At 54.7% G+C, this 12,703-nt stretch overlaps 4 protein-coding genes across 4 annotated transcripts; 3 read left to right on the top strand and 1 right to left on the bottom strand.

Moving 5' to 3' along the window:
• Positions 1-1,373: 1,373 nt before the first annotated feature.
• On the top strand, positions 1,374-2,397 carry LRP88_07356 (uncharacterized protein; the record flags this gene model as incomplete). Its single annotated transcript, XM_083243886.1, has 3 exons — positions 1,374-1,795; positions 1,913-1,990; positions 2,049-2,397. The coding sequence occupies 3 exons, from the start codon at positions 1,374-1,376 to the stop codon at positions 2,395-2,397; spliced, it is 849 nt and encodes a 282-aa protein (XP_083100321.1).
• A 263-nt stretch (positions 2,398-2,660) lies between these two features.
• Positions 2,661-3,278, top strand: LRP88_07357 (uncharacterized protein; the record flags this gene model as incomplete). The annotated part of the gene is made up of 1 exon (XM_083243887.1): positions 2,661-3,278. The coding sequence occupies one exon, from the start codon at positions 2,661-2,663 to the stop codon at positions 3,276-3,278; it is 618 nt and encodes a 205-aa protein (XP_083100322.1).
• A 2,944-nt stretch (positions 3,279-6,222) lies between these two features.
• On the bottom strand, positions 6,223-7,059 carry LRP88_07358 (uncharacterized protein; the record flags this gene model as incomplete). Its single annotated transcript, XM_083243888.1, has 2 exons — positions 6,223-6,753; positions 6,907-7,059. 2 exons carry the CDS (start codon positions 7,057-7,059, stop codon positions 6,223-6,225), a joined length of 684 nt encoding a protein of 227 aa, XP_083100323.1.
• Positions 7,060-7,309: 250 nt separating this feature from the next.
• Positions 7,310-8,080, top strand: LRP88_07359 (uncharacterized protein; the record flags this gene model as incomplete). The annotated part of the gene is made up of 1 exon (XM_083243889.1): positions 7,310-8,080. The coding sequence occupies one exon, from the start codon at positions 7,310-7,312 to the stop codon at positions 8,078-8,080; it is 771 nt and encodes a 256-aa protein (XP_083100324.1).
• Positions 8,081-12,703: the final 4,623 nt, after the last annotated feature.

A 12,703-nucleotide genomic window follows, 5' to 3' on the forward strand; every position in this document is an offset into this window, starting at 1 on the left:
CATCAGCTTCCAAGTCTGCCACCGCAACAGCACTCGCCTTCAGCCAGGAATGTCCCCAAGGACAAACCGGGGCGGCTTCGCAGAGTGGCACGTGGATCTCGTCCCACTCCACGTCCCCGGTCGAGGAAGTGGAAAGTCAACCGACGGCTGGCACTAAGGGAAGCTCTCGGCCTCCAGCCGCGTCCACCGATGGAGCGGCTACGAGCCCAGCTGGGCCGTATACAGACGAAACTTCACAAGGTCCTCCTGACCCATCGATGACGGCTACTCTGGGTAGCGATCCGTCGTCTCCTACGAGTAGCCCGACCGAGCCCCAAGCAACCCATGATTCAGCCGGTGCTGCCCCGCCGACATCCGCCACTGCTGGTGTCATTTCGCCATCTTCTGCAGCGGAGCATAACCAGCCAGCGTCTGCTAACGCGTGTACGTGTCCGCCTAGTTAGGTATGACTCTTGATGACAGTAGCATGGGATCCAATAGAGAGAGATAGGATGTTGTTATATATCATAGCTAATAATAGAAAGACGCTCGTTTCACTCTAGCAGTTATGATAGCCTGTGACAAACTGGACAGTTTATGCAGATTAACTCTTATATATGCGATATTTAGCCATCAGGCTTCCTACAAGGCCACTCCAGTACCTCTGCTGCTCTCCTAGCGGCTTCCCTGTTACAGTTAGAGATGATGCACCCCTCTTGGCCACATCTTAGCGTAGCCACACTCATCACAAGGGACCTCGGGCGGGACAGGTCGCCGAGGCCCAGAACAATCAAGCATCATCCTGACCACCACAAACCCACTCTCTTACCTCGGACATGTATTCCTCGCAGCCTGCTTCGCACTGCTATGCTGCCTAGCTATCTATATATCGCGCTAGATCTCCTACACCTTTGTTGGATACCCATCTCGCGCTGCTTTGTGCTGCCGTCCCTCGACCATCGACTCACACCCCTTGACAGTGACGAGTCGATGCATCGAAGTCGTCTCGCCGCGCCATAATCCACCATCTTATACACCTCTGACCATATAACATGAGTCGCGTCTGTCCCTGATGCCGATCTACGTCTCTCTCTGTTTCACCGTGCCCTGCATTGATCGACGACCCCACGATGGCTTTCCGTACCAGCGAGAAAGGAGCCATCCTTTTGGCAATCCAGGTGGTCTGTTTGATATTTGTCTGGGTTGCTGCAGCTCTCCGACTCTGGGTGAAGATGGTCATCATCAAGAAGCCGACTTGGGACGATATATGGATGTATCTCTCTGTGGTAAGTCACACATGATCAGCCAGCTTGCTCCTCTGGTCGACCTGCGTCGTACTCAAGCGATGGGGTGAGATAAGGAATGGCTAATCGCTAAAGCTTCTCTATACGGCCATGGCCATTCTCGTCTTGCGCGGCATCGTTCGCGGCGGTGTCGGACAGGACGCCGACGGCCTCAACTTGCGCAAGATTGCCGTCGGATTCCAGGCATGGTACTTTGGGGAGCTGATCTACGGTCTATTAACAGTCTTTGTTAGACTTTCTGTTGCCCTCTTTTTGTTTCAACTTTGCACCAATCCAATCCACAAATGGGTCCTCACTGGTTGCCTATCCGCCGTCATGATCACATCGCTAGTCTATCTTGCTGCGGCCTTTTTTCAATGTCTTCCCATCGCCTATTACTGGGAAAGGTTCAGCGGGACGGAGAGGAAGGGCCACTGCTCGACGTCTCGCCTGGTGCCGAACGCAGCCATCATCCTCAGCATCGTCGGTGCCCTCAGCGACTGGCTCATCGCACTGATCCCCGTAGCTATTCTGTGGGGGACGTGGATTGCACGCCCGTCCAAAATAGTGGCCGGGGTCTTAATGAGCCTCGGCGTCTTGTGCGTGAACCGGACTCTACGCCCTGCGAGACACAGCTGACAGCACGGCAGTGCAGGCGTCGCGATGATCGCTCGAATACCCTACATCAAGAGTGCCGCGCTCACGGCAGACTTTTTGCACGCTAGTGTGTAAGCAACAACGTGCCCTATTGCCGCCGGGCATACTCGCTGACGTTCTTCATGATAGTGACCTGGCCGTTTGGACAGTCATCGAGCCCTGTCTTGGGATAGTTGGCGGGTCGGCCGCGACATTTGGTCCCATCTTTCGGCTCCGTGCCGCCAGACTCGCTACGCGGCCATCCAGGTCGCCTCCCCACACAGACTTTTGGACAGGGACAACCGTGACGGTCAATGGAGGCAGGGGTAATTCTACCGATACTGCTCCCCCTCCACACGGTGTTAGAGTCGTCCGCAAAGTCGCCTGTACTCGCGATAGGGGGGCTCAGGAAGGAGAGCTGGACTACAACAGGTTCCTCAAGGCTGTCAACTCGCAGCCGGCCCACGACGATGTGGAGAGGCCGCGGCGTGTCCTGTGATGTGTTAGGGGCATAGCATACCAAGGGGCTACTTGGGGCCGGATATAGAGGAACAGTGGTCGCGCCTGGTAATGGCGTGCTAAGAATACATACGAACCTGGAAAGAAAATGGGAGAAGGATGGACGGCGAGCGGGGCCACTCTTAGAGTTATTCTGCGATGTGGCGTCTAAGCTGGCGATATAGTTAAAGGTCTGCCTGCGCCTCGACCTGAAGCCCTCTCCCCGCCACCCTCGGTTCTGTTGGACCTCGTTCGTCCTCGCCCATGATTCCGCGCGCTGCTGTTGTTCACCTCGCCTATCTCGTCGAATGCCTCGGCCCCTACCTGTCTTGCACCTATCACGTGCCCCCCGTGGAAGGACTCATACCAGAGATCGTCCGGTATCTGGCAATCAATTATATTGACGCCCTATTTGCCGCAATCTATCTTCAGAGGCTCTTGTCTGCACTGCAGCAGACCCCTACTTCCCTGTGGGGATGCACAAAGCATCTCGTCTTCCTAGCGGCACTGCGAATGGCAGACAAGTTCGTCAACGATGGCGCCTATGCCAGGGCGATGCCATTCAACATGGTCGTGGGAACCTTCCACCTCCTGCCTGCGCATCTTCATCAATGCGAGCTGGCTTTTCTCATGACGATGCGGTGGAGCTTGAATGTGTCTATGGATCAGCTACGAGCGCTCGATGCCCGCTTTCAGGTTACCCCGAAGCCATGGGTTCAAGTGTGGTGCCAGGCCCAAGCTGGCTTTCATCCCCCGATATTGCAACGAGAAGATGCGGGCTTGGGAGAAGACCGTGTCGACAAGCTCACGATCTCGAGTCAGTGTAAGGAGCAAAGCATGGCCGGGAGAGACCGCATGGGCAACCTCATAGGCAACTCATGAGTTGTGCCAGGAGGTGAAAGTTTGCTTCCTCGGCTGGGTGGCAAGGGGTGATCTGTTGTTGTTTATAGTCTAGCCTCTCAAGGCCCACGCCATTATGTTGCGGCCATCAATACAACTCGCTATTTGCTCTCTTCAATCTCTCTTTGCCTTCTTTTGGGTCTGATTCCCCTGTCATGGTATCTCCTCTCGACGCGGAAACTGCCGAGGCCCACGCTCTGCCACCGCTGACAGTTTCTCATCAGGGCCACCGTATTGCCGACCCCTCTCTTGCATAATGGGCATGTCCTTGATCTGCGAATCCACTGCCGGAGGCAGCTGGCCCCAAATACGTGCGTACAACGAGGCAGCAGCACGGGCTCTTCTTGCACCTGACCTGTGCTGTCAAACCCTAGAACGCCGTAACAGATGCTGCACTCTGGATCGGGTGTCAGGATCCATCGGTCGACCACTTAAATGACTTAAACTCGCCCACCTGTGGGGAGATCTCCCATTTCTGGAATTCCGTTCATCGAGTGCAAGAGGGGTTTCAGATGAGCGAGATCACGGACAAGCAGTAGGCCGCGTTCATGCGCTATGTACTGGTGTGATATGAGAGCAGAATGGCCGTGTGGTAGCCTCACCCCCCTACGGCGAGATTGGGTGGCGGCTTTCAAATCGCTAGAACGTCTAACACCTATATGGCCGCATTGACTCATACGCACGTCGGGTGTAGTGCATATGTCGATCCTTCTCCACGTCAAGCCGTCCTCGGTTTGAGCCTCTATGCGTGTGGTGCGAGGGGCTACCACGCATAACGGGCAATGATAATATCACGTACTTTGCTAGTACAGTATGGGCTACAGTGGAGGGCAGCGTACCCCCCTTGTCTCACCGCATGTAGATGGGTGAGCGTGCCCTCGAGGCGGCAGCTCAGTAGGCTACAAGTGAGCATCAGTCTTCAGCAATCAAGTGGATTTGACCAGGAGCTTCGCTTTCCCGGTCTAGTAGGAAGGGAACACGGCCACGATCCACGCAATTTAAAACCATGATCAGAACACGCTCCCAGCGAGATCATTAAGCGCCCGTGGCATCTCAGCCGCCGATAGGGTCCGGCCATGACACCTCAGAGTTCACGTGGCTTGGCCCGGAGAAATAAAGCAAGTCTATGATTCCAAAACGGCGAACATCAGATTCTCACACACAGTAAGTTCAACCCGAGTATAAGGGCAACTTGGCCAGCTAACGCTCCAGATGCTGCACTTTTATGAACGCTGCATCCGTCCTGTCCCAGAGGATCCCTCTAAGATTCCTGAAGGGGGATAGTAGGACGGTGGCTGCCATAGTGACATTGCCCGCCCGAGCAGAGATGGTTTAAGTAGAAGGCGATGAACCTAAGGCATTGTGGTCATGTGCCACCTGGACTGACAATGGCACACTGGAGCGCTGCCGTGCTTGGTATCTATTTCCTATATAAGACACATCCTTGTGTGTTCAAAGGAAATTAAAATTCAGGACCATAGATCCCTCCCCCCAGGAGCCATACTATATTTACCTAGTGCTATATTTATAAGCGAGGTACTCCATTCTGATAGCATTCACCTTTCACCACCAGCATATAAAGTCGTCTATCCTTGTTGGATAAAGCTCGCAAGCAGTCCGGCTTACCTCGCACAATGGACCGACAGGTTTCGATTTACGTCGCCGTCTTGATTCTGCTTTCATGCTTTCTCTATCTCGTTAAAATTATTTTCCAGGAGCTTCTAGCATTGGCTCGCTTGCTTATCCTAGTCGCCTCATTTTCGGTTGCTGCGCGCCACTCGCCCCGCGCCAGAGAATTAGCTCAGGCAGTCAAGAGATGGCGCATGCAAGCACTGCGGAATGGCCCGTCGCTTGAAGATCTTTCGCTAGCGATCCGTGAGTTATTCTTCTCGACGGTCGAGATTATGGCCCGGCTCGCCTCTGTCAAGTCAAACATCAGAAGTTTACAGCAGCTGAGCCCGGCAGGGAAAGACGACAGCATCGGTGGCAAGGCGATGCTCAATTCAGAGTCTAGATGCTGAAGTCTATACAGCCACATACATCTGTCCTGTGTGCATGATAGACTACTGGACTTAGATGGGTCGGAGTGCCAAACTCGCGTACGCTGCGCTAGACCACCTTGGCCTTGGCCTCTATGGTCTCCTCCTCCGTCAAGAAAACAGTCCATCAACCCTGGATCACCAAATTTGCCTCATCGATGCCTGAGATAAATGCAGCCCTGCAGGCGTCACCACCGCATCTCCACCCCGTAATCAGGGATCCATCATTGATGCCCAATGCTCTGTAACATCCAGATCCTTGGAGGAGTCACGGCTTGATCGACTGTTGCATCGAGAGCAGAGCTCGCTGCCATTCAGTGGTCTTTGGCCGCCCGCCCCGGAAAGCCTGCCAAGCTGATCGACCAATCGAGAGTTGACCATTTCCAAGTGATCTATCCGAAGTTGAAGCTCGCGAGTTTTTCGTTTTAGGCCAGACTTGAGGATATAGGCGCGGTGATGCGTCATGGCGAATTGAATGAGAAACCGGCGTAGTATGGGGGGGAGATTGAAACCACGATCAGGGATTGAGCTTCTTTAAATAATCCAAACCATTCAAGAAACTGCTGCAAGACGAGCCCAGTTTCACAAGATTAAGTAGTAACCAGGGTAGTAACCTACCGCTCCTGTATCATCTCTTAAAATTGGTGTGATGATTTCTTATGACTTTATGCTACTTGCTTCGATACATTATTCATGCGTTCAAAACGCGGCTATATGGCCATCTTAAACGAGTGCTCTTTATAAGCCTGACCTATCAGCTATTCCACATCTATGTAAAGTGTCTATTATTCTTGTTTCCTCGACAGCCCTCCTCTGCGCTTTGGGCAGGCCATGTGCTATATCACATGCTCATCCCGGCCTGTAACAGCCTTTGCCCGCCTCAATGCTTACTCGGTGGCTCGTGTTTCGGCTGCGCGTGTTTCGGCTGCGCGTAACCTGTAGATCGGAAACGACTTGAAACGAAGTTTGATGGCCTCGGGGTCGTCGGGATAGAAGGCGTGAAAAGCAGAGCCCAGAAAGAGCGATATCATAATAAGTGAGGCAAAGAAGAATGTACCGTACGATATCGAGGTCTCCGGTCCAACGCTCGCAAAGTCATTGACCGTGGTCCGCGTGGCGACTATCAGGGTGACAATCACCAGAGCTTCCACAGTCGACACAGCCCAGAGGATCCAGCCAGCAAGAGCATAGGATGACGCCCACCAAACGTGCCACCAAAGGCTTGTTGTGGTGAGCAAGGCCACGAACAACCATTTCGAGACCTGTGCCCTCGTGGCAATCCGCCCAAAGTCCACTGGCTGGGCCCCCGACAGCGTGTAATTGGCTAACGGAGTCCGGGTCGTTGAGTTCTGATCGATGTAAGTGCCGGTGCCGTCGGTGTGGATACACAGGATTGACGGTCCGTCAAGACGTAGCAGCTGGTTGGCAGTTAGGTTGTTAGTGGCTGGGTATGACGGTGCCTTGATGGTTGTGATCTAGCCGTGTCCCGCGGCAATGGGTTAGCTTGCGGCGCCGAGTCGGGCTCTGGCAGCGTCGCCAATTCTCATGTGCTGGGGCCAAGGTCAACTTACATTCAGAAACGAACAGTGCTGGGCATCTAGCTGGCCCGGTGGGATGAGCAGGATGCCAAGGACAAGTCCGATCAGCCATGTCAAGATGCTGCCTTGCGACCGGAGCCAATAGGTTCGAAGGGCACTGGGCGCCCTCTGGTCTTGAAACTCCATCGTTCAGTCCACCGAGAGGCGGTCGTCTGGGCAGCGCTGAGGGTATTCAGTGAGATGAGCCCCGACACAGATAAGCAGCGATAGGAATAGGTGGGCATGCTAATATACAGCTGGCGTCTCACCCATGACGCCGAAATAGTCTCCTCAGTAAAGGGCCAAAATAGCCCCGCCTCTGTTGTCCTATGTATGTATGCGGCGTATTTATCCCACGAAACCGCACCTCTGCATCTGTCCCTGCCCTCAGGGCACCATGGAGCTCCGGGCTTGGTATCATCAGGTTAAGCTCATCCTCGCAGCCATCATCCTCTGGATCCCCGCGGTATCCCTGGCGATGTATGCTGCCACCAACACGATACCGAAAACCGAGGGCATCAGCGAGATCGTGTTTAGGGTAGCCCAGCTGCAGGCTCGGTTCGACCCTTCCGACGTCAAGGATGGAGTCCGCAAAGCAGCCACGCAGGCAAAAGGCGTGGCCACGAAGGTCGTCTCCGAGGCCGCCTCCAAGGCGACGGCGGCCATGGGCCTCATAGACGCCCTTCCCAAGGGAATCACGGTGGGGAGCGACCAGGTGTGCTGGCAGTACAGAGAGAAGAAATGCCAAACCGTCTCTTCCGACATCGACTCTTGGTTTCCAAAACCAGCAAGAGAACTACTTTCTCAAACGTCAGATACGCCTGATATCCCTGGGTTCTGGACGCGGATCAACATTCAAACCTGCATCGCCGTGTCGGCCGTGGGCCTGTGGCTCTATTTCGTCCTCTTGTGCGTGGCAGCGTTCCAGGTGAAAATACCAGCCTCTGCTGGCCTATACCGTTTCTTGTCGGAGTGCTTGGTAGCTTTGTTCGTATTCACCCCCCTGGCCCTTGCCGTGGCCGCCATAGCCTTCATCAGCGACGGCCTAAAGCGGCTCTCGTTCTTGGATGTAACCGACGGTGATTTATCTCAATGGCTCCTGATCTCTTTCGCTTTTGCCAGTATTTCAGCTCTAGCCTATGCTTGGCATAGGAAGCGAGCACGCTGATGACAAGCGTGCGAGTTGTTGAGATGACGCGGGGAGGGAGAGGGACCGTGTAGCGATGGGGGCACACAGCCGGGTTCAGATCGCATGCGTTGAGCCTCGAGTAGGCTCACCGAGCCGCATCATCAGAGCATAGGCGGTATGTGATGAGCGGCAGCAGAGGGAGACGACAAATCCTCCCAATGCCTTTGCGTTTCTTCGGCTATCAGGCGGGGTGGTTTCGGACAGATGGCAGAGGTCTCGAAGAATCCAAAAGGATCAGATCCGAGGGCTCTGGGCCGCGGCAAATGTAGCATATTCTACATAACACGAGCTGAAAGAAGGAAGACAGATGAATATTTTTTGTGAGCTACCAGTAAGATGCTATACTATCTATAAAGCTAGGCACGAGTGGAAGGAAAGCCACAGACATTAGGGAGTTCCAAGCTGTCCTCGTGCCATTCATTGTCTTTCCGCCGCCTGCGACACATAAGATAGAGCGATGATTCATCCAAGTATCAGATCCACCGGAACCTCCGTGTGGACGTAGACGTTGCTGGCGTGGTCTGCGCCGCCGGCGTAGGCGTATTGATCACTGTCGGGAGCAGCGTGGCAGCCAATGAGGGTAGAAACGGCGCCGTGGTGCCGGTGGGCTCATTTGCGGCCGTGAATCCATTCAGGTGGAGGAAGAAAGTCGAAGTTGACGAAACGCTCCACGTGGCTGGTTTTGAGGGGGAGGGTCGACAGGGCAGCGTGTATGTATGGCCTTCAAAGACGAGATCAGGATTCCCAAAGTTTTTGTTCTGCTGCTGGATGTCGAGGATGTCAACACCGATCGCCCCAGCAGCATCACGCGATCTCTCTCCCGAGGCAGGAACCCACATGCAGCGCTGATCGGTGGATTCAGCGGCTCCGACGCGAATCAAGAGCGGCGCAAAGACTGCAAAGAGATATAGAAGGATGCTGTCCATGGCTAAGATCATACACAGAGGAGTTAGGTAGCCGGGGACAGCTGAGGGCTTAAGTATGTAACAAATTGACCGAGATTGCCAATTCCAGGAATAGATTGTCGGTTATATCAAGGTCGTTGCGCTATCTGCGGACCGGCACCTGAGCTCAAGATAGTGGTAGAGCAGAGCAGCTGCGCTTCACAAGCCCATGACTCAGCCTTAGCAGCTTGGTCCGGGGTCTTCTTCCTGCTATACACGCAGGTTCGCCTGCGTCGGGACAATGGCAACGCCGCGTTAGGCATGAGAGGACGGGATGCCTCGCGTGTACTCAGCTGTTCGCCACGGTTTCGAGGAATTAGAGCCGTTATATACCTAACGAGCAGATCAGGGAAGGCATCAGCAGACGTGGTTACGCCAAAAGCGAGTGATCGTGTTCCGTCTAAAGCAGAAGAGAGCTGGGCGGGGTATTTAAAACCACGCCTGGCCTTGACGTGTGCGAGGGTATGGAAAATCTGCCCCTAGAGGTTCTATGGAATGTTCTTGCCTTTCTACCATCACAAGATATTGCCAGAGTTTCAGTCTGCAATAGGGCGTTGAACAGTAAGGCTACTCCTGTGTTATATCGAGAGCTGGGGATCAGATTCCGCCATGGGCTTGCATCAAGAAGGTCTCTGTCAGCCCTGAACGTGCTATGCCACCAGCCGAGGCTGGCTTCATATATCAGAGAGGTCGATGTCGTCAACCTGGACCATGGTCTATGGTCTCCGGGACACTCGGAGCTTCTTGCGGCTGTCCTTTCCGCCATCATCCGTCACCCAGAAAAGATTATTTCCTTCTCGACAACGGTCCAATGGCAGCCCTTTTGCAGAGTATTCCCCAACCTGAAGAGCCTAACATGTCTTGATATCCACGCGGAGGCCGAGGTCGAGTGGATCCGCTGGCATCTGCTCAGTTGCACTCGCCTCACACAGCTCCGTCTGAGCCTGCCTGCCTATGGAACCAGACTAGGCCACGGGATTCTACAGGGCGTAGATCTAAGCCCCATCACCAGGCTATCGCTCGATGGCATCTGTCTAGCCAGGCTGAGCCCTCCCCCCTGGAACCTTCATACACTCGACCTGAGGCTTTGCCCAGGAGCAGAGCCTTTCCTGGAGCAGATGATACTAGGAAATCAAATTCAAAGCCTGAAGGTCTTCCGCCTCGCAGGCCACCTGACGCACGGGTGTATCGATCGCTTGCTTCATCAGCTCTCGCGAAGTCGTTCGCTGGAGGAATTATCGCTGCGGGTTGGCAACGTCCTGCGGCCGATACCTGTACACAAGTATCTAGGGCAGCTACAACGTCTGCGGTCACTTATCGTTGACCTGAGACGCGACATCACGATCCCTGAAACATCTTTGAAGGTGGGAATCAACGAGATGCAGCGGCTGATCGAGGCATGTCCCAATTTGGAGTTCCTGGGGCTCACGGTAGATCTTCGTAACCCTCGGTGTCAGAGGTATCGAAGGCTCAAGTATTCGGTAAGCGAATCCGCATTTATCCCACCCCAGCTTCCCCTCTCGTGGCCCCGGACTCTGCACGTCCCTCGCGTCAAGGTTTATCGGCTGAACGTCAGAAGGAAAGTCACAAGCTGCATGCGAGTAGGCTTCAAGCCCTCCATTTAAGGGGGGACTGCGCACCAATGAGGCGAGCGATGATTGACGCGAAGCACCTATCGAAGCCGTTCCGAGCCGGTTCTGATTTCAAGGTGTATCTATGCCACGCACGAAAGCTTCGCAAAATCGCCTTCAACACCTCTGGCGTAGGTCGCTTCCTTAGAACATCGGAGGAAGAGCGGTCTCGACTATGTCTTGATCTTTGAGAGAAATCCGCTACCCTGCGCAGGAACAGCCCCCTTGAGCCTGGACGTCCTCCCGATGGACGATCGTACTGGTATTGCTCCTCTCCCTAAGAAGAGAGCAAGAGCTATACAGGGTGGTGGGCTGCCGGCTCGGCTGTGTCATGTTGAGATTCGCGAGAGCGGACAGGAACCCGATAATTAGAATGATCAACCCCGAGAGCTTCCACCAGTATCATGCCCATTGCTCCTTAGACTTTACTGAGGAGATCACCCATCCTCAGCGCCAAGCCACACAAAAGGCCCTGGGGTTTGAACTACAAGCTCACAGTGACATCTCTTCCAAGAGCCAGACACCCTTGGGCAGAAACTAGGGCAGGGGCCTGCCTGCCCTGCCCCTTGCCGTAATCACGACGACACACTCCACGTCAATGATATCGAGGATCAGATTTCTGTTACGCCGGCCACCTTCGTCTCATCAAACTGGCTTGGCCCCCAGACGCTAAACATTTCTTTCTTGTCGAGCCTCACCTCCTAGCAGGTGATCAGATCGGGCTATTTCCGGAGCAGTTGAGATGACTCGTGTGCATGATGAAACGGCGATACCGCAAAGCAAATGCTCTCTCCAGCACGGAGTGGACCCAGGGTACTTCTCCTGCAACCACTGACCCCCTCTAGCTCTAACAAGCGACCTGTGTAACGTGGGCAAAGCTGTCGAATACGAGACATGTTGACAGGCGGGGCGACGCGGTCGGTGACAATCTCATTCTCATCCATCGGCGGCTCGCACCTACTCTATGGATATACAGGCAGGTACCGGCACCCACCCTGCGGTCTCGCGTAGATTATGTCAGGGAGACGCAATTCACTCTGCGCTTCCGATCACGGGTGTACGGAGTAGACTGCTGCAGATCGTAACAGAGTGGAACACCTGTTTGAACTCAATCTTCTCAGTCGTTGAGATGTCTCGTCACGGATCTCGACCTTTCCGAGAGCGGTCTTAGTGCGTGCAAGCTTTTGACATCCAGAACCTCCTTACAACGCGCCGAGAGCATAGCGAAAGGTTAACTGGCCCGGCATCGAACCTCACCTTACCCACGGAATGGGGTCGCGATTACACTGCACGGTCGCTGTGACCCGGTATGGTAGAGTTAGAAAACCCTCAAACAGGGGAACTTCTTGTAACCTCGTGGTCACTATGAGAGATAAATGAGGCATAATCTCCAGCTGCGGTTGATAAAATAGTGAGGACAGCTACAGATACTCACCTCTCCGTTACGTCCCCCATCTGTTCCCACTCGTTCAACAGAGACCAAGCTCCTATGGATTTCTCTACTGCCGGGCCATATTACCCCAGCCCGTGGTACTCGGACAATCGCCTGGACGAATGGGGCTTGGGCGCGGTGACGACAAACCTGCACTGCCCGTTCTGCGGTGCTTGGACGATGCCACGGGTACCATGGGGCTCCTCGAGCCACCCGTTAGATGGTCTCTGGCCGCAGGGGCTTTCCTCGCCCCTGGTTCCGTTGTCCGCGGGTTCATCTCCTTCTCTGCCCAGCAGCCTCGTGGAGCTCCTTGCCCCCCCGGCAGATCTTTTCCAGACAACCCCGGGCGGCGGCGCAGGCTCTGCCAATACCATCGTCCCCTTCGGCTCTTCGTTTCAATCTCCGGGCGACCCCCCCACAGCTTCGGTTTTGGGGTCCTTGACAGAGGACCTGTTTTTCCCTCCTCAAGCCGGCAACAGCACTCGGCCATCCACCTCCGCTTGCCCCGTCACGAGAGAGGGCCGGTCAACGTCGACTGGCCGGCGAACTCCAACGCCGGCAGCATCTCCGGGGTCGAGTTCCACCAGAAGCGACT

Source organism: Fusarium phalaenopsidis (assembly GCF_050370095.1).
Source record: "Fusarium phalaenopsidis strain FUZ10S chromosome Unknown contig_32300, whole genome shotgun sequence".
Taxonomy (NCBI): Eukaryota; Fungi; Ascomycota; class Sordariomycetes; order Hypocreales; family Nectriaceae; genus Fusarium; species Fusarium phalaenopsidis.